The 25,846-nt window shown below is 35.9% G+C and overlaps 2 protein-coding genes across 2 annotated transcripts in view; both read left to right on the top strand.

Annotated features, from left to right (window-relative positions):
- The window catches only part of LOC134857315 (DENN domain-containing protein 4C-like), a 139,097-nt gene extending 119,867 nt beyond the window's left edge, over positions 1–19,230 (top strand). The window contains exons 7-19 of the mRNA XM_063873711.1: positions 2,021–2,126; positions 2,230–2,275; positions 2,362–3,312; positions 3,727–3,933; positions 11,045–11,390; positions 11,548–12,231; positions 12,650–12,911; positions 13,108–13,638; positions 14,418–14,743; positions 14,894–15,369; positions 16,726–17,056; positions 17,302–17,475; positions 17,720–19,230. Of these exons, the coding sequence (XP_063729781.1) occupies positions 2,021–2,126; positions 2,230–2,275; positions 2,362–3,312; positions 3,727–3,933; positions 11,045–11,390; positions 11,548–12,231; positions 12,650–12,911; positions 13,108–13,638; positions 14,418–14,743; positions 14,894–15,369; positions 16,726–17,056; positions 17,302–17,475; positions 17,720–17,862 (4,583 nt within the window). The 3' untranslated portion in view covers positions 17,863–19,230. The remainder of the gene's footprint in view (positions 1–2,020; positions 2,127–2,229; positions 2,276–2,361; positions 3,313–3,726; positions 3,934–11,044; positions 11,391–11,547; positions 12,232–12,649; positions 12,912–13,107; positions 13,639–14,417; positions 14,744–14,893; positions 15,370–16,725; positions 17,057–17,301; positions 17,476–17,719) is intronic.
- The window catches only part of LOC134844621 (huntingtin-interacting protein 1-like), a 477,037-nt gene that overhangs the window by 406,360 nt on the left and 44,831 nt on the right, over positions 1–25,846 (top strand). The window lies entirely within an intron of this gene.

Here is a 25,846-nt window from a genome sequence, read left to right as displayed (position 1 = left end):
ACCACTATTAATGAAGTTTAAAAGAGCGAATTAATTTTCACTTATATAGGTCTTGATGAGTTTTTTTCCAGGAAATGTCTTAAAATGCTGTAATAACTACAGAAGTGCATCATACATATTATTGCATTTATATTGCATTTATAAGAAGAATTTTTTTCATTGTTAATGGTAGATATGCATATATAAGAAACTTAACATAAAGCACCAGAAACAGTGAGGTGACTTTTAATGAACCCTGAAAAGAACTGCCTGTTTTAACAATGAAATACAAAATTTGTGATCTTAAGTGAAAGTGAAAAAAAAAAATAGTTCAAAAAACATAAGAAAACAAATTGTTAGTTTGAATAAACATAATGCAGCAGATTAATGGCATTATCTAGACAGGTTATTGACATAAGGTGCTAGCTCTGCATCAATATTTAAAAAGATTGTTCAATCGTAGCCGGTATAAAACCAATTCAAATAAGATAAAAGTTAAAATTCATCCCCCAAAATTTCTGAAACTCGCTAGTCGTTGGCGCCCATATTCGGTTTCAAAACAAAACTTGAACTTGTTCACTTTATGGTTACTGCTTCTATTAACTGTGTACCACCCCTTGCGCCCTCTTTAACATCAGTAGAACTGATTGGGGGCTTAGCGGTCACTAGACGGGGGCTAAACGACACCTAATTGAGCCCATGCGGCAGTAACCAGGAAACAAGCCCAAGTGTGGTTGTCAAAACGCCGTAGACGCTTTTAACTATTATTCAAACAATTTAAAACATGCAGGCTCTTCAAATCTGTCATTTGCCCTCAATATCTTTGCATTTAGGTAAAATATGTCAACGAAAACCAAATTTGATCAGCTCTTCATTGCTTAAAATAAGCAATGCACTTGATGAATGCGCTTCTGGAAATAAGCTTATTGAGTTCAATTCAAGTTCGTCGGCTAAAAGTTAGGTGAATTGCGCTCTCCAATGACGAAAGCGGAAATTACGCAAAAAAAAACCGAATGAATTCGAGTTTCGAAAGTGGTTTTTAGTTTTTAGATTTCTCAGAGGATTAAAAAGTTCACATTTTCATCCAGTTTTCTTAAATTGGGTAAATTTTCTTAGAGTGAGTACATAGTGAGTACTCTTATATATAGGTCTTGGTGATTTTATTGTGTTTTTTTTTCAGGAAAAAATCTTTAAATGGTTTACGGTTAATTTTGACTTTTGACCATATTACTGGTTGTTTTTTTTTCAAGTTCACCTCATTTCCCTTGTTAAAAGGAAGGCAAAATCCACTATTGAACACCAAAAATGTAAAGGTTATGAAAAACGTGATCGACTTCGAAAATGGAGTTCATTTATCAGATTTCTCAGCAAAATAAAAACTTTACCTACTGATCCATTTTTCTCAAATTAGGTTAGTTTTTATCAAAAGAGCACCAATTACAAATTGTTTGTGAAATTCAGAATTTTAAGGGCATAAATATATTTTTTTAAAAGTTCGAAAATTGAAGCTTTTTTAAAATAACCAGTCACTTTTTTTTCGGTTTCATTGTTCTTTAACTCTTTTTTCCAACCTTCTGTTTGCTATGTTTTGTGAGTGGAGTTTGTAGACTACTAGGACATATGGTGCAATCAAATTAACAGAAGGTTTCGGTTATGGCGCGAAATTTTGCCCTTCAAACCTTTTCGCTGAAAATTGTCTAGTAGAATATTGATATGTTCGAAACTTATTCTGTGTCAATGAATGCAGTGAAGGCACTTCTATAGGTCGCGCTTATTTTTTGTCTTAAAGTTTATACACGCCAAATTTGATCTTTTGTGGTTTGACTTCTGATCTTTTCAATCTTGTATCAATTTCATTTGCTAAAAAGAAGTAACGTTACCATTTTTAATAACAAAAAAGCCAGTAGCACGAAAATTTGTCAATTAAATATAAAATTAGTCCGCTTTTTCTGTTCATTTTACACAGTTTACTCATGATTGTAATGAATGTGTGCTTTTTTGCAAATTCTAGCCGGAGAGGATGAAATCTGGAATATTTTAGGTATTGACAATCAAACTTATGATGCCCTGGATCAATACGACTTGTTGTCTCCCGAAGGAAGAAAACAGATTTGCTTCGTGGATTTGAACACAGTGCAGATTCAAAGGTACCTAAGATTACTTTGTAATTCTAGTCAAGTGGATAATATTTATATTTAATCCATTATACTCAAGACGTGTTTTATTGGAATCGCTAATTTTATTTATTAGATCTGAAGAAAGGAAGAATCAGAAAGCTGAAAAACTTCTTCCAAAGGTAAATTAAATTTAATGTTAAAATTTAAAGTAATGTTGTAACTGTCAAAGTCACATAAAATAGAATAAAAAATCGCATTTATTTAGAAAGCATTTAAAAATCTCAAGAAGGCTTTGAGCGATTGTCACCGTGAAATTGACGCTAACCCAGACATCTATGGCAACCGAGGCTGCGAGTTCAGTGTCCAAGGGGAAAGTACAGCGATAAGACGCAAACGCTACGCCATGGAATTGAAATGTCAGGAAGCGTTTTTGAAGTTCATGACGCAAATCATGAAGGGATACCAGAACTTCTTGAGACCAGGAATCGATGACAGCAATATTGGAACACCCGATGCATCGTCGGGATTCCATAATTTTACAGACTTATTTGACATGAACGAATTTCTCAAGTATCATAAATCAAGCAAACCGTTTTATAACGACTTCTGCAACACGCATTCGTTCGCCCATTTCATTCACTTGAGATCGCATGTGATGAATTATTCTTCATCTATGGATGACTATACAAATAACTACATCGTGTTTTTTGACCAGTGCTCCGAAAAAGAAGAGGATGCGCGTTTACTGGAGATCGACAATACCCTCCTAGTTGAACATTGTAAATTTGTAGCGCCACCTGAGCCTCAAGATCCAAGTGTTTCTTATGATTACGACGGTTTGTTTCCTAAACTCGATCCTTCATTGTTTACAGTCTATCCAGATGACTCTGCGTCGGGAAAATTGAGTCAAAATAGTGTAGCAACTGCGAGTAGTGCTTTGGCCACGCCAATTCACAGTAGATACATAGCGGGTAATGTTGCGGCTTCGGATGCTGGAATCTGGAGAACACCTGCAGAGAAAAAAGCTGCACAGAGCAATGCTAAAGATCTGTACGATGCATCCATGAAAGTCGATACTAATCTGATCAGTGCTCCACACATTGAACAGACAGGTGGAATTTCTACATTGGAGGCTAGAAAGTGGGTGGCGTATCTTCATATGAACTGTTACACAATGTGGTACATGCTCCTGCCAGCGTTTGTCGAGTTTAGAATGGTGAGTTGAATGTTGAGCTTCGCATATGGTGCTGCGCTCCAGATTTTACTCTCCTCTGCCCCTCTTTGAATCATCCGCATCACTTGAGGATCTTATTGTCGACATTCATTTGGGTCAACTAAAAAAAAATCTGGGTAATTTTTTTCTTAATTATGTTGCTAAATCTCAGATTGATTTTACTGTTACATAAAATATGAGTTAATCTAAATTTTCTGCAAAGAAATTTGTGTCATCGGTTACAAATCGTTACGTTAACAGTTAATCTATTTGTAAATGCGCGTATCATTTCAACTCTTCGGGTAAATATAATCTTAGGCTCGCAAAAAAATAGTTCGGGGCATTGTAATTGACAACTTATTATTTGTTGTCTGAAAGTTGTTTTTGCTACATAGATGTAACTTTTTGTGCTTCTAGAGTGAAATGGCGGTGGTGATTCGATATGCGGAGAATCTCCTGGTGGACATGTTGCAGAAATTCGTGAAAGTGCCAGTGATGGATGGTAACATGGGGTCCATGGAGGACATACAGCCAGTATTTATGACTGTATCCCCTGACGAAGTGTGCTACAGAGTGATGGTGCACGTGTTCCACAAACACGCACTCCTTTCAAACATCTCTAATGTTAGTTACTATTTTTTTTGCTCCGACCACTCAGAGTTGACAATCTTTGCTCAACATTTTAAGTAGCCGGCCTAATCAAAGAATTTTTTAAGAGTCGATTGAATGATAGTATGAACTCTTTTTTTCCAACCTAAGTCTCAAATATTGTTGCGACAGAATGTGTTCATTTTGAAAGTGTTCATTTTGATCAATAACCAGCTATTAAGTACAGCCAACGCGAAGGTTATTAACACACTATTATATTACAAACAGCACTGTAGCTTCAAGGTATCATGGATCTGTAGCGTAGAGGTAGGGAAGGAGACCCGCAACAAAATATGCGGGTTCAAACTTGGGCAGGGTCGGATGTTTTTAATGAACTTTTTCGTTACTAGTTAAAATTCGTCCGCTCTATAAATTGAGGCATGTTAGTTGGTAGATTTCTTTTTTATTTAAATTGACTGGCACTGCTAATGCGTCTCAATTGGGTTGCATCTCTTAGCAATTATGTAGACTAATAATTGGTGTACATCACTTACGAAGTTTTGTAGACTCAAAGTTTTACTCATTCAGTTTTTCCCAGTCAGCGTATTTTTTTTTCATTTGTTTAAAATTTTTAATCAGTTTATGTTATTTCGGCTTAGTCAATTCCTATTGCGTAGTCCCGAGGGTAAAATATATTCGCATAGCAATATGGTTGTCAGCATCGATGGGTTGTAAAAACTTTCAACTTATGAATTTTTTTTACAACCGTTTTTTTTTTCCGGCTCAACAGGTTTCGACCCAAAATTTTTTGTCTTTGCTGCCGCTCGGTAAACGATTTCCAATTTTTTAAAGCTGTTTTTTGTATTTTATCCAATAAAACCATGTTTTTTTAATCCAAGATTTTTTAGCTGGTGTTTTTCCCATTTTTTCTGAACTTAATTTTTCAAAATTTTTTTGATTTCCGTCTTTTCATCCATTCAATATCTTGTAGCGCAATTCGAAGTTTTTTTTAGCTAATTCAATAGTGGGTGATGTGTGCTGCCACAGGTTTTCATCAAAATGAGTTTCATTTTGAGGCAAACAGTTCAAAATTTTGGGTGTTGTTTTTTGGCATTTTGTCAATTTTTTCATCGATTCCGGTGGCTTTTGTATTGCAAGTGGTGCGAAGCTCAGTTTTGCTACTTTTGAGAAGTGAAACAAAGTTCTTTAAGTTCGGTTAAAGTGGTAAAAGATGCATCTGCTGTGTTTTGTGGGATAACTTCTCTTCCGGGACCATAAGTCTAAGTATTGTCGGAACGGATATTACGGAAGTTTGGGGATGATGGTGATAAAAAAGAGTGGTTTGAGGGATGTATGTTTTCAGGTTAAACTGGGCAGGTAGTAATTGATGATGGTGAGCAACATTTGATTGGTTTGAGGTCGCCATTGTGGATAAATGGTTCTAAATTTTTTTATTATTTCCTACCCTCTTTTGAAGAGCTCGCAACACGTTGGAGCGACTGCCGCGGTGAGTCCATTGCGAGTTGTCTTTTAACACGAGTTGTCTTTTATTGCGAGTTGTCGCCTTGCGGTAAAATTTGTTCAGGCTCAAATGTTTTTTTTCACGGTTTGATTTTTGATTTAATTTTAAGTTCAAATAATTTCCTTTTTTAAAAGGAAGGCAAACTGACTATCGAACAGCAAAAAATTCAAAGGTCACAGAAGTGGAATTTAATTTTCTGATTCCTAGAGGAATAAAAAATTTATATTTTGATCCAGTTTTCTCAAATCGGGTTAAAGTATTCATTAAAGTTTCAATCATAAATTCTTCTAGAACTTAAGGAGGTTTTAGGGCATCTAGCATCTATTTATTCTTTAAATTACGAAAATTGAGATTTTTCAAAAAAAAAGTAAGACATTCTTTTTTTCTGTTTACTTGCGTTCGTTGACTCATACCAACTTTCTCTAGGCTATGTTTTTTTGGTTGTTATTTCACCAACTGAATTTTTTTCGGCTTGATAGGCCTTGGCCTACTTAATATTGGCTTATGGCCTGATAAAGCGTCGCTCGACGTTCGAAAAAAGTTCTGTGCATATTTTTAAGGGTGACTTTTTTCTGTTTCTTTTTTGGGCTTAAAAAGTTTTGGTCTATATTATGTCAGATTAGTGACCTTATAATGTTTAATTTGACGAGCGAATCAAATTTTAGAGTTTGTGTGTTTTGAGGGTGAGCGGGACTTGATAATTATTTAAAAGTTTTAAATCTTGTTGATTTTTGGTTGGCTTAAAAGGGTTCTGCTTAGGTATTTTGGGCTTTGTTACGTTTGTGCTAAGGTATTTTTGGCTTTACTACTGCTTGGTTACTTTTTTCCGATATTAGTTTTTCATTCAATTGTCTTGGCTTGATTTTTATTCGAAACTAGCCTCATTCATTTTGATAGATCTAGTGTTTTGTTTACATAGCGGCTTTTTTGTTTTCGAGCTCGATTCAAGTTCTTTTGCTAAAAGGTAGGGAAAATGCACTCTTGAATTATGAGAGCTGAAATGGCAAAAAAGTGATCGATTTCTAGTTTAGAAAATGGAATTTAATTTTTAGATTTCTCTGCAGAAGAAAACTTTTACTAAAAATCCAGTTTTCTCAAATTAGGTTGGTTTTATCAAAGAAATGCCAGTCATAAATTATTCTGGAATTTCAAAGAGCATCAAGTCCGTATAATGTTGTGTTTGAAAAAAGAAAATTGACTTTTTTTTCAAGAAACAAGTAATTTTTTTTTGTTTCTTTGCGTTCATTGACTCTTTTTCAATTGTCCGTTGGATGTGTTTGTTAAATTACGTGTTTAAATTCTCCAGTGTGCCATTTTTTTGGAAGACGGAAGAAGGCCAATCATTTGGTTGCAATTAAATACGCGTTAAACTTTGATTCAAGCGCATTATAATCCTCGTGACGATTTCAAGACCATCGAAGCAAGCTTTTGCTACTTGTCAACGTCCACGCTACTTGCAATTTCCGCAATCTTAGTTTTCATTTTTTGTGTTACTTTCGCGCAATCATTATAATCTAGGAATCAGATACCTTATAGATACGTTTTGTCGAAGTGCCATCTTACTTGTCCAAAGACTCGTTTCTCATGTTGGTTCAAAGTGATACCGAACAAAATATTTTTCCTGTTACGGTTGTGTGGTTGTATGATAATTGTATTTTTGCGTTTAGTTTCTTTGTTCTTGCGATTAGCAAGGGTGTTACAACCAGGTACTAACTCCCCTCTCCCGTAAATAACATTGATCCCAGAATTCGCACGTTTTTTTTTTACTTGCTTTTGTCCAAATTCAAGGACTATCCTGCTCATTTGGCGTTGCTTGAGACGACAAAGCCCGTGAGTTAAATTTTTTTGCAAACTAAATTTTTGACTGTTTTGGACTATAGCCGGTCTGCTTATTGTGTTTGCTTAGTTCACGCACCCCGAAAGCATCTTGTAAAGTTTCTTATTATGCTTGTAATTAATTTAAGGATTTTTTTCGGCTGCTTTTTGCAAGGTTTGTTTGATTTCAATTTCAGCTCAGTGTCGGCTCTGTGTCTACTTTTTTTTAAAATTCAGTTGCTTTTCGGAAAGAAAATTGATCTCTTTAATGGCAAATGGTGGGAAAAGAGGATTTAATTCTTGTTGTAAGAAGATATTTATATATCTTAGCTATTAGCGAGGTTTTTGCATTTGTAATAGACTTTGTTCCTCATGAAATCTTTTAGATTAAGTGCTTCATGGTAATTTAACTCCAATGGCTGTTTCTGGGGGAGGGTTCTAATGCTTGAGGGACCGAATGCTTGAAAAATTTCAACCAATCAAAATCGCTAAGCGTTTCTATTGGCTAAATGCCTTTCTCACAAAATCGAAGTCAATATTAACAGAAAATGTATTAAATCAGTGGAAAATAATCAAAAATATTACAAATTGCGGGTTAAAACCGCATTACTATTCAGATAATCATCAAGATTAATGAGTTCAAAATCATAGAAGTTTTCAGTCTTGAAAACTCATCTGCTTATTATCTAATCGGTCAATATTATTACTAATGGCCAGGATTTATTTTCTTACTTTGAGATTTTTGCGATTTACTTTGAGATTTTGAATACTCAATTCTGATTGGTTGAAAGTAAGCTAAAATTAATTTTAAGCATGCTGTCCCTCAAGCATGCGGGACGCCACCCTGTTTCTGTACAGTTACGGCTGAAAAGTTATAGGTTAGGTTATATTGCTTTAATTTCCTCATATTAGGTCGTTTAAATGTCAAAAATAGGTTTTAATTCGTTTATGTGCCTTCCTGAGGGGTGCGCAATTTTCTTTTTTAACTTTAGCTTTAAAGTTTTTTTGATCGTTCAAAGTGATACCAATTTAAATGAATTTTTTTCTTCGGTCGTGTGGTTTTTATTCATACCCATGTTGATGAATGTGTTTTTGCGGCTGGACAGTTTTTTTTAAACTCAGTTGCTTTTCGGAAAGAAAATTGATGTCACAAATAACAAAAATGCAAATGACGGGAAAGAGTTTGAACTTTATTATACAAAGTAGGTTATTTTATATACTTTTTATATCGCTTTGTAATAAAATGTCTTTTATAAGGCAAAAATAGGTTTTCTTTAGTTTGTGTGCGTCGTGAAGCATTAGATTTATTAAAATAAACTTTATCGCCAATTGTTTTTTGAAATTTTTTTCCGGCTCAACGGGCGTCTGCTCAAGTATTGTTCGCTTAGTTGTCGCTCAATAAGTTTTTTCTCAATGCTAATTTAATGCTGAACATACTGTTTTTTGACATGCGTCCTCAAATTGAACTTGAGTGATATTTTTTGGTGACTCAGTGTCTTTCATTTTTTTTCGGCCGATTTCCATGTTATATTTGTATTTTATTCTAGTGGTGCTCAGGTGCTTTTTGCGGAATGAAAAAATTACTTCTTGATGCCGTTTGGGCTGACACAGACCGGAATAAGAATTTAACCGGAATGAGAAAATCACCTATTGATGCCATTTGGGCTGATACAGACCGGAATGAGAATTCTAGCGGAATAAAAGAAATTACCTATTATTGCCGTTTGGGCTGATGCAGACCGGAATAAGAATTTTAGCTGAATAAAAAATTACCAATTGATGCCGTTTGGCGTAATGCAGACAGAATTAAGAGTTTAAGCGGACTAAAAAATAACTTATTGATGCCGTTTGGGCTGATACAGACCGGAATAAAAATTTAAGTTTTAATCAAATTACCCATTGATGCCATTTGGGCTGATGCAGACCGGATTAAGAAAGCGGAATATAATTTTTTTTTAATTAACGTTTGCGCTGATGCAGACTGGTGTGAGAGTTTAAGCTGAATAAAAAATTACCCATTGCTGCCATTTGGGCTGATGCAGACCGGAATAAGAACTTTAGTGGAATATAAGAAATCGGAATATAAAAATTACTTTAAATTAACGTTTGGGCTGATGCAGACCGGTATGAGAGTTTAAGTTGAATAAAAAAATTATCAATTGATGCTGTTTGGGCTGATGCAGACCGGAATAAGAACTTTAGTGGAATAAAAAAGTTATCTTTTGATGCCGTTTGGGCTGATACAGACCGGAATAAGAACTTAAGTGGAATAAATTTTTTTTCTATTGACGCCGTTTGAGCTGATACAGGCCGGAATAGGAATTTGAGCGGAATAAGAAAATAATCTATTGATGCCGTTTCGGCTGATACAGACCCGAATGAGAATTTCAGCGGAATAACAAAATTACCTATTGATGCTGTTTGGGCTGATGCAGACCGGAATAAGAATTTTAGTGGAATAAAAACGTTATTTTGATGACGTTTGGGCTGATACAGACCGGAATAAGAACTTTAGTGGAATAAATTTTTTTTCTATTGACGCCGTTTGAGCTGATACAGGCCGGAATAAGAATTTGAGCGGAATAAGAAAATAACCTATTAATGCCGTTTCGGCTGATACAGACCCGAATGAGAATTTCAGCGGAATAAGAAAATTACCTATTGATGCTGTTTGGGCTGATGCAGACCGGAATAAGAATTTTAGTGGAATAAGAAAGTTATCTTTTGATGCCGTTTGGGCTGATACAGACCGGAATAAGAAATTAAGTGGAATAAAAAAATTATCTTTTGATGCCATTTGATTAAGATAGCGGAATAGAAAAATTTCTTTAAGTTGCCGTTTGGGCTTATGCATACCGGAGTAAGAATTTTGAATAGAAAGTTAACTATTGATGCGGTTTGAGCTGATGCAGACCGGAATAAGAATTTTAGCGGAATAAAAAAAACTTACCTTTTGATGCCGTTTGGTCTGATGCAGATCGGAATAAGAACTTACGTGGAATAAAAAATAATCTTTTGATGCCGTTTGGGCTGATACAGACCGGAATAAGAATTTCAGCTGAATGAGAAAATTACCTATTGATGCCATTTGGGCTGATACAGACCAGAATAAGAATTCTAGTGTAATAAAAAAAATTTGCTATTCATGCCGTTTGGGCTGATGCAGACCTGAATGAGAATTTTAGCTGAATAAAAAATTCCTTTTGATGCCGTTTGGGCTGATGCAGACCGGATTAAGAAAGCGGAATATAAAAATTACCTTTAGTTGTTGTTTGGGCTGATGCAGATCGAAATGAGACTTTAAGCTGATTAAAAAACTAACTATTGATGCCGTTTGGGCTGATGAAGACCGGAATAAGAATTTTAGAATAAACAAACTTACCTTTTGATGCCGTTTGAGCTGATGCAGACCGGAATAAGAATTTTAGCTGAGTAACAAAAGTTACCTATTGATACCGTTTGGGCTGATGCAGACCGGAATACGAATTTTAGCTGAATAAAAAATTTTAAACATTGATGACGTTTGTACTGATGCAGAGCGGAATAAGATTATAGCTGAATAAAAAAATACCCACTGATGCCGTTTGGGCGGCTGATGCCGACCCTAGGCTTCAAAGCCTGCTCCAGCTCAAACCGACTGTGGCCAATTCAATTGCTTGTGTGTTGGCTATGTTAGTGACTGGCATGTTTCGATGATTTTCGAACAGAATTGAATACTAGAGGCATATTTTTTATTACGCTAAAAAGTTCAATTCAAGATCAGAAAGATTACGGATGAAATTTAGCTGACCGATATTTTTGTTGTTTTAGCTGCAGAAGATTTTGAAAAAGCACGGGGTTAAAGTAAACGCTGGGACCTACTCATACATGAATAGTATGCGGGAAGACAAGTCGGCAAGAAAGGCGGCCAAAATGGTCGCTCTCAGGCCAATGAACGATGTGGCAACTGACTCTGAAAGTGTTTTGGAAAAAGCTTCAGTAAAGTTGAGAAAGGCCAATAAAGTAAAAACGAGGTGGTGCATAGTTTACTGTGCAGTGAAGTTTATAATTCTGCAACGAAAAATTTCATTAATGCAACCGCAAACAATCGAGAACAAAAATGATTCAGTGGATGAGAACTACGAGGAAAAGGACAATGGGGATGATGCAGTAAACGGTTAGGTTTCTTTTGACTAAAAATCAAATGTTTTTTATGACGTTATTAAGAGGTTGTTTAGAGCTGTGAATATTTTTTGGCACGTAAACTCCATGTCAGATAATTTGTCAATCAAATTACGTTCACAATTTTCAGAAGTGTTTTAAATGATTTTCAGCGGAACAAGAAACAGTCAATGTCGATGTGCAGTACCTTCACGACAATGCAGACGAATCGAAACCAGAGGAGACAATATCAACTAACTCTTCTTCTCAGTCCCGTCTAGACGAGCACGTGACTCTAAATTCTAAACCCTCCATGGCACACCACAGGAGAAACAACTCACTGTTCAGTGATAATATGGAGCAGTTCTCATCACTGACCTCCAATAAACGAACTATGTCCACCTCAAGTGCACACAACGTGAACAGAAAGTTATTTGCGACTAACAGTCAGCTCTCGCTAGCCTCAGAACATGAAGTATCATCTAATCGAATTGTCGCGCAGTCGACCTTGTCTAGAAGACCTCAATACTCTTCGGTTGGAAATGCACTAGAACACAGAGCATCCAGTGAGAATAACTCAACGCAGCCTGTAGGAGCGCTTTCACATGTAGATGAAGATTTGTACGAAGGAAGCAAAAGGAAAAGTAAGGAGTTGAGGCCTCTGAATAGTTCGACTGCAGGAAGTGAGTCAAGTATGAACTCGATCGCAGAACGGTTGAATGGAGCAAATGCACATAATTTCGGCGACAATTTTAAGAACTCGATGCTACAGCTTTCATCAATAGCGAGGAAAGTACTTTTTAAATCTCATTCTATCTCTTTTACCGTCCCAGCGCCTACAAAATTGGGTTTTATGGGTGAGCCATAGGTTTTTTCGAGGTTGTAGGAAAACTTGCTAGAAGCGGAAACTCGGTTTTTTTTAAATAAAGCGACAACTCGCGCCAGGCGATATTCTTAACAGTAAATTGAGTGGCAACACTAATTCACGCGCACTATTCTCTCGAACCGAGTGTAAGAGAAATGAAGCAAGTTTTTGCCTCTTGACAATGCCTTGCTACGAAATGTCGCTTATTACAAAGTGTCGCACTCCGCGAAACTTCGCTTTTTCTAAATACTTCCAGTTATTGCATTCGACCAGTTGTCGGTTTGGACGAGTTGTCGGCTTGCCCTTGCAGGGCAACTTGGACACAAGTATTACATAGCAAAAATTTACAGGAGGGGGAATGGTTAAAAAGCCCTCATTCTCTCTAAGAATAAGAAATTGTGGATGTTGATTTTACTCTTTTAGCAAAGAAAACATATCGGAATGCACTACCAGTGATAAACACAGCGAAGACGAAAACTCGCTCAAGCCAGATACTCCTTTCCTATTACCACGAACTAGCAGCACAAGAAGCAGTTTCGAATCAGAGGGAGGCAGCCGCAGCATTTCAGCACTGCACAAAAGGGCAGTAAACCTATTCGCGAAGGCGAGTGCACCTCTAACTGCACCAACGCTTGGAGAGACTGCAAAACCATCGATGCATGGATCAACTAGGTACACCTGCCTGAACGGTAGCTTCTAAAGCTTCCAGTTCTTCGTAAATAATTTGTTGAAGTGTTAGCGAATACAGCTGATAAATTTATTGAGTTCTTATGTTTTTCAATGGAACATGGCATAAAGTTAGCTTCGTGTTGCTGATCATTTGATATTTTTGAAAGGCGTTGTGTGAAATAACGGCGTGTCTTTTTAGTACCATATCAGAAGACCAAACCAGCATTTCTAGTAGCATTCCAGTGCTAGGGGGACTCGGCTTGGGAGTTGGGGCAGGCGATAAGAACGGATCGAGAGAGAATATTTTGACTTCCGCCGCCAACTACACTCAGAAAGTGCTGCAGAATAACTCAACGACCGGAAAGTGGATGGACCGAATTCAGCAGATGAAGCAAGAGGTCATGTACGTTGTGTCCATAGACTCTAGCTTGGAACCAGATGTTAGTAACTTAGCTAAACGGATTGGCTCAGCAAAGCAACCTCAGACCCCGCAGCAAGCAAGTCCAAAGAACCAGCCAACGCAACAACCTCAACGACCCACTGAAACTTCGAGGCCCAACATAAGTGCACAGAAGTATGACGGCAGATTCAGGAAGAAACCAATTAGGAGTCTGGTTTCTGTAGAGATGAGCTCAGTGTATACCTGTGTCAATCCCTCCTGTCAGAAGATCATGTACGATGAGGACATTATGTCTCAATGGAATAACGATGATTCAAATTTCAGTATCAAGTAAGAATTATTTGATTTCAAACACCCTATGCGCAAACGGCACAATTTTACTCGTCGAGAAGGGCGAATTTCAAATTTTTTAGATAGACAAAATTTTCCAAGCTCAGCGAAAACACATCGAAGACCCTGCTTCGACCATTTATTCTGTACCGCAGGAAAATTTATGTAAAAACGAGCCGGAAACGACGTTTTTAGGTTCTTTATGGAAAGTTTTAACCCATATTGAAAAAAAAACAGTTATAAATGTAGGCCGTTCAGCCGCAAATGGATAGCTTAAATGAATAATAAAGTGGAGGGCCTTTTAAGTGGTCAACAGATCCGTTTTTAAGAGTTATGAAGGTAATGAGTTCTCTTATAAAGGTCGTGGTTTTTTTTGAGGAAAAATTCTTAAATATTGTTCTCGCTCAATTTTGATTTTTCGCGGTTTGACTTATGATTTTTTTTGGCTCACTCGATTTCTTTAGTTAAAAGGAAGGCAAACTCCACTTTCGAACAGCAAAAATATATAGGTCACGAAAAACTTGATAAGTTTTTTATTTCGAAAAAGGAAACTAATTGTCAGATTTCCCAGCGAAATAAAAATTTTACCTATCAATCCAGTTTTTTCAAATTGAGTGAAATTCATTTAAAAAAATTGTTCTACAAATTCAACGAGCTTTATTTTTGAAGCCATCTATTTTTTCTTAGAAATTCAAAAATTGAAGGCTTTTCAAAAATAAATCATTTTTTTTTAGTTTCCATCTTTTCCAACTGTTAGTTGGCTATGTTTTTTTTTCCAGCTGCCCATGTGTGAAAGGAATGAGCGGCTACAACACTTCTAACTCTACTGCTACCAAGTGCGGAAGATCACAGTTGCCTAAACTGACTATCATGATCAAAGACCACAGGCCCCAATACCTACATTGCAGGTGCAGGAACTGTATCAACACCCTGTCCAAATACTGCCCGGAATACTTGCAAAGGAAATTGAAACCGGTTAACAAAGATAGTATAATCCAGAAACAGTCTCTGATTGAAGCGAGGCAACCAAATGTAACTGTTGGTGAAGATGCTAATGGTGCGGGTCAGCAATCGGTGTCCGCTGTTTACAACGTCGAATCGAATCGTAAGTTTTTTTGCTAAAAAATCAATGCAACGTCTAAAAAATCCAATTCAATTGTTTGATATCGATAATCAACTTAGAACGTCCATGTTTCAAAATAACATAGGGAGTTCAAATTTGACAATGTTGATAACGTAAGGCAATTTATTATAGCTACTGGCTCGCATACAAGTCTCCACGATGTCAGCAGCTCAAATGCAGATGAACATTCTCTCAATAGTACTACATGCAACAACAGAAACGAAAACGGACCGGGATCACCGCAACCATCTCCTCGAAACAATTCAGAAGAATTGAATTCCTCCTATCCTACTCCTCAAGTTTCAATATCAGACGATACTTGTCATACAACAATGGTTCTTCCAAGGACTGTCGGGCCAATTATTGTAAATTATTTGAGTCCACTAGTTGTAAGGAAGGCTCTTGAGCGTCTAATCGACAATACCGGAGCATCTTCAGAGATATTCAGGTCTCAGGATATGGTGGATGAAAAAACTGATATCTACTGGAATCTAGTCTGGTATTTCAGCAGGCTGGGGTTCAGGACACATTTGAATGATTTGCTCCTGGGTTCGAGAGTCCTCAACGGAAACTTCAGTCAGAATGAGCTCAATAAAACAGAAAATGAGGTTATTTGCAAAGAACTTGTTGACGAACGTTTTCAAAGGCCGAAGAAATATCAACAAGCGCGCCATTTTGTGGGATTTGAGATTGAGGATATTTTGAGAGTAACCTTAAGAGTGATTTTTTTTCTCGTTTTTGATTTCAGGAAAAGTCTTCAAAATTTGTTCAGGCTCAAATTTACTTTTTCGCGGTTTGACTTATGATTTCTTTTTAAGTTCAGTTGAATTCCTTTGTTAAAATCAAGGCAAACTCCACTATTGAACAGCAAAATGTAAAAGTCACGAAAAACGTGATCGAATGCTAGTTTCGATAGTGGAATTTAATTTTCAGATCTCCCAGCGAAATAAAATTTTTTCTTACTGGTTCAGTTTTCTTAAATTGGGTCAGTTTTATCGAAAAATTGCCACTCATAAATTGTTCTAGAAATTCAAAAACCTCTAAGAACAGTTATATTTTCTCTGAAATTCGAAAGTTAAGATTTAAAAAAAAAAACAATATTTTTTTTGTCTGCCTGCGTTTATTGACTCTTTTTCAACTGTCTCTTGGATATGTTTACTTTTTCAAGACATCCAATTTTGCCTGAACGACCCTAAAGTTTTTCTAAATGCGCCTAAGGCGCCAATATATAACGACGTTTTACCCTATTTCAAAAGTTTGTCTGGATTGCAGTAAATTTGGGCAAAATAGGGTCTCTATAGTGATTAAGGAGAGGTCAGCAATTCAATTTGCTTGAGCTATTAAAAAGTCGAAAAATTTTCGAGTTTTTCCTAAAAACATCGCTAAGTCCTTGAGAAAGTCCTAGTGTTTGCAGATTTAAAAGCAAATGATACAGATGCAAGTTGTGAGACCAATAATCTCCAGGTCGGTTGTTCATTTCGAGAATTTTACAAAAGTTATTTTTTCAAGGCTTCTGTTACCTTTTTATCCTTATTTCACTTTTCTGGTGCTACTTTTTGCCGTTTTCGTCGCTTGCTTTTGTGAAGTGCAGCTTCGCTTCTATGTAGAAATAGCAAAAATGATAGTGCGAGAAATTATTTTGGCGTGAAATGATATACATCTGTTGTATTTACTCGGGTGTAGCGTAGTGTGATAGTACGATGCAAGTTCTTTTTTCCAAACTTAGTAGCAAATAAAATTGCTACTTTTGGTTGCACTTTTAAATCAGTAGGCTGCATTAGCATTATGATACCATGTGCTTTGAGATTTGATTAGGAATAAGTTAAAACAGTTGATGCTTTTTAAGTTCATCATCTGAACCTTAAAAAGTCTATTTGTTTCATGCTACTGAATAATAAGTAAACTCTTCAACGCGATACTTAGAGAGATTTTATATATATATATAATTGACACGTCTATTTTAGAAAACAAGTTCGATCGAGTTCAGATCTACATGTATAAGGACGGATGAATCTCAATCAGCGTCTAACGGCTTAAATTCTGAAATAAGTGCTGTTCACGTGGTTGCTCTGTGGGACAGACTTGTTCACCCGGCTCAGCGCAAAAGACTAAATTCATCAGAACAGCGGAAGAGTCAGTCGGATTATGATCCGGCCTTCTCAGTGCCCTGGGAGTCGGAAACTCCTCTGTTTTTGAATTGGGTGAAGAACGAAGATACAAAATTGAGTTTTCTGGATCCATGTGTGGGAGAGTTGCCAGACCGATGGAAACCAGAATTGGCGAAGAACATATTTGGTGAGGCGCTTTAATTAAGCCACCTTATTTGAGTGCCAGTATGTTGAAAGTGATGCTATTTCTGAATTCATTGAACTGCTGAGAGAGATAATATTTCGCTCTTTTGCGAAATGGTCGTTGGTTACTGTTAGCTAAATGAGGGCAATTCAAATCGAATTCGTTTGCAAATGCAAATGAAAACTTTTTTGTCCATTGTCATAGGAGCTGATTGGTATAAACAAACTAGACTTGAAAACTGTTTTCAGACGCAATATTCGATGAGAAAGAGATGGACTTAGTAATGAAAGACATTCTGACATATGTGACCAAGTACTCGAAGCCCAACGTGGATGCGGTTGCAAATCCTAATAGAAGGGCGTTGCATAGGGAGATGCTGTTCACTGCCATAGCCGCTCTAAATCAGCGAAGAATCAATATCAGTTTGTATATTGTTGATACTCTGTCATTACTGAGTTGTCTTGACTTATAGAAGTGGTACACATGGCTTGATAACTTTGGAAAAAACTATCCTCATTGCCAATATGTTGATTATTTTAGTTCTATAAGAATGCGAGCGATTTGCACGACTTGTGTTCATTCGGGAAATTACATGCTGAGAATTACCCATGTTGTGATCTATTTGAACTGTATCAGAAAATAAAGATAATTTTGATCGTGTTTCAGAAGCGTTTTACGAAACTTACGCGGAGTCCTATCGGAGAGTGAGGGAGCACAGCTATTATGACAGCAAACTGCTTAGTCAAGACATCCCGCCTACAGTACTTGCCACACATTTCGCCGCCCAGTTCGGAAACCTCTCTATCTGAACAACCCTCCGAATCAAATCGAGTCGACTAATTTAAACCTTATCTCCCGAACAGAGCCACAATCTAATCGTTTTGTTTGTTCTGACTATGGACGGTAAATAACAAATGATGATCAGTCGATGTGGTTATTATTAAGTGATTGAAAACAATTTAATGGTGAAGTCGTTTAGCACAATTTATTGATTATATCAAATCGATTCTCACTAACAAAGTTATAGTCTTATAAAAAATGATAGTTTATCTTTGGATACTGCTGATATCATAGGTAGGTAGATAGAATGCTTCTTGTTATTGTTTGATCTGATCATTGTACGGCGCTTTCAAATTCAGTTTGGTGTAATATCTTAGTTCTAGCTTGATTTAATATCCATTGGTACTTTATTGTTTAATAAAAAGGAATGCAAACGAAGTTTTTCATAATATATCATTTATTTAATTCTATTTCCTTAAGTTTCTGAAAAGGCATGCTGTTGAAAAGTTAAGACGTCGTCAATATTGTATAAAATGCGTTGGCTGAAAGAATTGATGTTGCACGTTGCCTTGAATTAAAATCTTTTGATATATTTTCTTGGATTCATATTTTAGTTGGTGCTCAAAATTATCATTTGTTCGTTACCTTAAAGAGTCGTATCAATCAGTACAATGGAATTGAATTGTTTTGATACTGAATGTAGGTTTCAATTGCTTCTTTCAATTTCTAATTTTTTGTCTTCTATGTATATGGAAATTTTTATCAATATGCTTTGTGATTTGGACATGAACTTTTACTTAATAATTTCATTAGCTTAAATATTTATGAATGAATGATTAATACAGTTCTAAATTATGTTTTCTTTTTTACTTAAATCGATTAAAATTAAAGGAATACTCATATACGCCTAGAGAGTTTTGTTCGCACTTTGAACATTGATTGCAATGATAGTGATATTTCATTCTTCAACTAGCTATCAGCGAGAGTGTTATTACGAACCTTTTTTTCCAACCTAACTCGCAAATGAAAGTGTTCACTCATTTGGAAATTTCACTGTGGCATTGGAAATTGCATAGCAGCTGTTCTCTGCTTCATATGTGGCTAGTATTTGATACCTATTAAGCGTCCGTGGTTACTGTGTTGAATCCGAGACGTAACCAAATATATATATATATTTTTCACTTATTCAAGGCTCTTTTTGTTCCGACTTTCGCTATGAAAGTAACGGAATATTTGTGATCGGGGTGGGTTTTTTTTCTTCAGACAATTTTCGACTTTTTAACTAGCCATTTTTGACGGAATTTTTTATATCATTCGAAAGGTATTGTTGTCCTGAGCTCAAATTTGAAAAGATATTTCACCTGTGACCATTTTTTGTAAAGTTACGGGGGTTTAAAGATTGCCATTTTGGCCAATTTGGGACAATTAACGCGCGATATATTTCGCGCTATTAACGCGTAAACGGAGAGTTAATCTAATCCATCATAGAAATCGTTCCAAATTGGTCAAAAGAAGCTTATTTGCCATAATTGGTTTGTTACAAGAAGCGAAATCGGCTCTTTTTTAATTTTGTTTTATTTCATTGATTTTTTCAATGTTATTACTGCTCCATAAACCTTAAAAGGCAGTCGGAACATTCAGGGCTTCGCCCTGATACGAGCAGTCTTGTTTATATTTCTTATTGCTCTTTATAGAGCTGCTCTTTGTCTTGTTCTGGTTAGTGTTTACAAAGTGCATGGGTTTTACCCGTCATGGGCGATTCGTCTAAGGTCAAATGTTCTCTCCATGGATCCCAGATAAGCATCAAGTCCGTTTTTTGCCAAGCTGAAACAGCACGAAAACCAAAAAATGCTCAAAGAGAAAGTTGCAACTGGGCTGAGCAATACTTCTCAATTGTTTCTGTTGTGGCCGTAGCAATGGACGAAGAAACGATCAAGGCACGTGCGACATTTTAACATATCTTTAACTGGTTACTAAAGGGTTCCTCTTTTCGAGGTAGTGAGACTGCTTCAAGGAAAGGCTCGATTTATCATATCATGTTCAATGGAAGTGGAGTCAAAGGTCTGAAAATCAACTGTTGGAGAACCAAAGCTCAATATGTTCTGAACCCCGCAATCGGACCGTACGCAAAACAAGAGTTCGGTGCTCAGCTGAAAGAAAAACTGTTCGGTTTGCACGTGGACGAAACTCAATACAACCAGAAAGTTCCTCTCGAGTTTCAAATTGTCTTTATCAATTGGCTGATTTCACTGTTACCATTAACAGCAAGTTTATTCGGCTTTGTGGTGCTCTACACTCAAATTCTGCCAAATGCTTGGATGAACTCACTCTCGTCAAAGGAAATACAGAGTTTGCGTAGAAAACCCTCAGTGAGCTATGTCGAGAAGGCAAACTGTTCTCAGATTTGGTCAAAACAGTTCAATGCTTTGAAGTTATCTTCAATATGATAGTTGAATCGGGATTTTCGCGAAAGAATTCAGTCGAGGACCTTCATCAAGCTAGTTTATCTACAGTCACGTAAAATTATCTGCGGTAAGTTCAGAGTTTCCTAAATTTTTTAAATGTCGATTCTTGTTCAAATAATCTTGTGAATTTTCCCAAAGGCTTGTCAACGATTTCGATCGAAATGACTTTGAAACTTTCATACCACCAAGCTCACTGCTGAAGTCAATATCCGTGGCCAGTGCAAACTGTAAACAAAATGAAAGAGAAAGGCGGTCACTCGAGGAAGTTCGCGACGCAAAGTCTGCAGAAATTTCTGTGAAAATAGGCTTTTACAAGCGTCCAACTCAGAATGAACTGGTGAAAGCAGAGGCCGAAATTCGTAAACTTGAAGAGGCATTAAAAGTCGCACAGGCGAAACAACAACGATTGAGTGCAAAAATCAGTACTCAAAGTGGGCACACATGTTTAATCTAGTGCTATTATTGATGCGGTTTTCAATAATTGACATTTTGAACTCCCAATTTTTACCCAGAGTAGCATTTAACGTATCATCAGTGTTAGTCTCTTTCCTGAACGAAGCGGGCAGCCTGGCTAGTCGAACGTGCTTTAATATTGAACATTAACATTTTCGAGCCTCTTTTGCTTTAACTGTACACTGTTTTTCAGTTGAATTTCGCAAAACTAAGGTGAGATGTGGTCAGTTTACACTAGCGATTGTAAATCTGACCTCCAGATATTACTGCTGAAGTCCTTATGGGTCCCATATTGGCCCTTTTTTAATTGATTGTTTTATAGATTTGCAACCCCTCTCAGAGTACTCTCAGGGGTTGCAAATCTGGCCTCCAAATATTACTGCTCAAATGCTTATTTTTTTCTATTTTTTTTAAAAACGCTTAGGTAAAAAAGAAACAAAAATTTGAAGTTCTCAAACCTATGGTGGGTTGGTGTCAGGGTATTCTCAGAGTACACTTAGAAGTTGCAAATCTGCCCTTCAAATTTTACTGCGCAAATTCTTTTGGTTTTCGAGATGTCGAGTTTTTATGATTTTTTTTCATACAATTTTGAGTGTAAAATTAGCGAAAGCCGAATCTCAACCCTATGGTTGAGCGTTGCCTGGGTACATTAAGGGGTTGCCAATTTCACATGCAACTATTACAGCTCAACTATTTTTCCCTTCCGAGATATGGCGTTTTCTTGATGTTTCAATAGTATTCAAAAAACTTGAAATAAAAACAAGACTGCTCGTATCAGGGCGAAGCCCTGAATGCTCCGACTGCCTTTTAAGTTTTATGGACCAGCAGTAATAACGAAAAAAAATTAAATGAAAAAAAAATGATTTTTTTTTTTTAAATTTGAAAATTTTTAATGAAAATCATCCCCCCACACGCAATATAAAGTACAAAAGGATAGATTTCGCTCCTTGTAACAAATTAATTATGGCGAATAAGCTTCTTTTGACCAACTTGGAACGACTTCTAAGACGGATTAACTCTCCGCTTACGCGTTAACAGCGCGAAATATAGCGCGTGTTAATTGTCCCAAATTGGTCAAAATGGCAATCTTTAAACCCTCATAACTTTACGAAAAATGAACACAGGTGAAATATCTTTTCAAATTTAAGCTCAGGACAACAATACCTTTCGAATGATATAAAAAAATTTTGTCAAAAATGGCTAGTTAAAAAGTCAAAATTTGTCTGAAGAAAAAAAAACCCACCCCGAGCACAAATATTTCGTCATTTTCGTATCGAAAGTCGGAACAAAAAAAACAATCAAATTTTGAAAATCGCAATGCTCCGACTGCCTTTTAAGTTTTATGGACCAGCAGTAATAACGAAAAAAAATTAAATGAAAAAAAAATGGATTTTTTTTTTTTTAATTTGAAAATTTTTAATGAAAATCATCCCCCCACACGCAATATAAAGTACAAAAGGATAGATTTCGCTCCTTGTAACAAATTAATTATGGCGAATAAGCTTCTTTTGACCAATTTGGCTCTCAGGGTACACTCAGGGTTTGCAAATTTTGCCTTCAATTAATTCTTGTCAAATTCTTCTGGTTTCCGAGATATGGCGTTTTATAGAATTTTTCAGTTTTTTTTCAAAATCTTAGATTTGAAAAAAAAGTTAACAGAACATGAAAAGCTTAACACTATGGTGTGTTGCTTCCATGATACACTATGGAGATGCAATTTTTTCCTACGAAAATAACTGCTCAGATCTATTTGATTTTCGAGATTTGGCGTTTTTTTTAACTTAGATGTTAAAAACACAAAAAAACTTGATAATCTCAACCATATGGAGTGCTATCAGAGCACGCGCAGGATTTGAAAATCTGGCCTCCAAATTTTACTGCTCAAATTTGACCGGTTTTTGTGATATGGCGTTTTATGGAGGTCGTTTTTACGGTACACTCGGATAGCAAATCTTGTCTCCTAAGAATACTGCTCAAATCTTTTTGTTTTCCGAGATAAGACGTTTATTAGGCTTTTTTTGTTTTTTTTTTCAAACATGTTTTGTGGTGCTGTAAGGGAACTCCTAGAGATTATAACTTTGGTTTCTAACTTTCCATTGTAATTTCCGAGGTCTGATTTTTTTCAAGTTTTTTCAATAAAAGTCTGAATGATTTCAAAACGAAAGAAAATGTGAAACGAGTATACGCATGCTTTGGATTTTTATGATCCTTTTTTGTGCTTAAAGTTTCTTAAATCTGATAAATCTCCAAGCAGCTTTTGAGATAGGACCGTTGGGGTGAAAAATAACTTAAACGATGGTTTCAAAAACAGTTCAATTAATGAAATAGAAAACGCTTATGGATGGGCCCAATTTAAATACAGTTGCATCAAATGTCGTTGTTTTTTGTAAATGCCTTTAGAATCTAATTTCACGTTCAACAATTTATTTGAAGCACCGTTGGTGCGGGTTACGCACTAATAGTTTCTTATGGCAATTTGTTTTGATTTTCGGCTCCGTGGGCGTCTTACCATATGCTCTCAGCTTTTTCCGCGCTCGGTGGCTGTGATTCAGTTATGTTTTTCAGTTGAATTGCAAAAGATGGCCGAAGTGATATTAGGCATTTTTCTTTCTGCAGTTCAATTTTCGGAACTAATTTCATATTCAGTTTTATGTGATCTCAGATTTTTCTCCAATATTCAAGGGAAACTGAAGCATAAAAGTATCTTATTGAAGATACTGGTCATGGATTTTTTCCATCTCGGTATAAGAAAACTAGGCGAAGGCTGTCGATACAAAAACGCAATGATCTGGATTTAGAATCCAATTTTTTAGTAATTCAATGAAAACTCAAAGGGGGTTGAACGTTGTATGATATAAAAGCTCGTTCAGTGCTTTCGATTCTAAAAAAATTAAAGTTGTTTCAATGTCGAGAAAAATTTGTCGAAATGTTTCCGTTTTAACAAATAATTATAATGAATTTGAATGACTTCATTTCACGTTGAGTTGTATTTAAGTGTTCATGAACGTTGTGAACCTGTTTGTATTAGGTCGTGATGCTTTAAAAATTTTATAGTGTCAATGAGTGCAGTAATGATTTTTTCAGGACCTTGGTTTGACTTTTATGTATTAATGTTCAGATCAAATTCATTCGCTTAAAGTAAGGTAAGTTACGCTTTTCAATTAGGTATTGAAAAATTGAGTTAACTTCAAAGTGTAGAAGAGCGAAGTGATTGACACTAATATAGGTCGTGATGATTTTTTGTTCGATTTTTTTTCGGTAAAATTCTTGAATTTTTTTGACGCTCTTACTTTTCAATTTAAGTTCAATTCTGTTCGTTTTATAACAGCAAGAAAATTGGGTTGCCGACCCGCAAAACTGTTCGCGAAAAACGTGAATGACTTCTTGTTTGAAAAATGAACTCCAGGTTTGTGAATTCCCAGCGAAAAACAAAGCTTATCTATCCAGCTTTTTCTAAATAAGGTAAATTCAAGAAAAACGGGCTAAGCAAAAACAGTCTTTAAGAGAAACATGTATCAGCGTTAACGTGATGTTTTTTAAGTTGAAAAATGCTCTTAAGCGTTCAATTGCCTTCTTTACCCAAGCAAAGCTTGTTATAGTATGAACTTTAACAATCCAGCTTTTTCTAAATCTATCCAGCTTTTTCTAAATAAGGTAAATTCAAGAAAAACGGGCTAAGCAAAAACAGTCTTTAAGAGAAACATGTATCAGCGTTAACGTGATGTTTTTTAAGTTGAAAAATGCTCTTAAGCGTTCAATTGCCTTCTTTACCCAAGCAAAGCTTGTTATAGTATGAACTTTAACAATCCAGCTTTTTCTAAATCTATCCAGCTTTTTCTAAATAAGGTAAATTCAAGAAAAACGGGCTAAGCAAAAACAGTCTTTAAGAGAAACATGTATCAGCGTTAACGTGATGTTTTTTAAGTTGAAAAATGCTCTTAAGCGTTCAATTGCCTTCTTTACCCAAGCAAAGCTTGTTATAGTATGAACTTTCTTTTTTTCCAACCTAAGTCGCAAATTTTGTTGCGACAAAATTTGTTCACTTTGAACGTATTCATTTTGATCAATAACCAGCTATTAAGTACAGCCAATACTGAGGATTTCAAAACAGACTGTAATATAACAAATAGCACTTAAGCTTCAAGGTATTATGGATCTGTAGCGTAGAGGTAGGGAATGAGAGCAGCAACAAAACAAGAGGGTTTGAACATGGACAGCGACGGATGTTTGTTATGAATTTTTTCGTTTACTGGTTAAAATGCGTCCGCTCTATAAATTGAGGCATGTTACTGGGTAAATTTCTTTGTTTCAAATTGACTGGTACTGCTTATGCGTCATAATTGGCCTGCGTCAGTTAGCAATTATGTAGACTCATAATTGGCGTGCGTCACTTGAGAAATTTTGTAGACTCAAAGTTTTACTCATTCAGTTTTTCCAAGTACCGTTATCGGTCATATTTTTGCTTGTGTATGCGAAGTACAACTTCGCCTCTGTATTTCAGTTTTTCCTGAGTTTTTTTTTTAATTTTTCCAAGCATCTGTTGGCAATGTTCAGATTTCCCAACAAAAAATAAACAATAATCTAAAGGTGTATTTGTGCTAGCATTATCAAAAATTTCTTGATAATCGAAGAGCTTGATGAGCATATTTTTTCCTTACGTTTTCTAATTACTTTTTTTTCAATCTCCTTGAGTTGCTTCAACTTTTTTAAAACTGTTCGCTAGCTATACGTGTATTTTCTTGCATTTCAAATTTCTATTTTGTCATTAGTCTGCGATGTGCAGCTTTATCTTGGTGTTTAACATCATGATCTAGCTATATCTGCTTTACTAACTGTTAATTATGCTTAGAAGTATCAGAATGGGAAACTACTCGACTAGGTTCATTTTTTATTGCTTTAATTTGATCATTTTCTCGTGTTGTGTATGCGCAATTAAGTTTCAATTTTTTGCCATTGATCTAATTTTCGAAGAAAGTGACCGATTGATGTCTGAAAAGTTCATCCGAAAGGAATAACGTTTTGCTCTCACATTTATTAAGATACATACTCTTTAATCATTTCTAAAGTTTCGGTGGTTTTCAAATGGTCAACTCGG

The sequence above is a fragment of the Symsagittifera roscoffensis genome, chromosome 1 (genome assembly GCF_963678635.1).
Source record: "Symsagittifera roscoffensis chromosome 1, txSymRosc1.1, whole genome shotgun sequence".
Lineage (NCBI taxonomy): Eukaryota > Metazoa > Xenacoelomorpha > Acoela > Convolutidae > Symsagittifera > Symsagittifera roscoffensis.
This window is presented reverse-complemented; position numbering and strand designations above follow the sequence as displayed.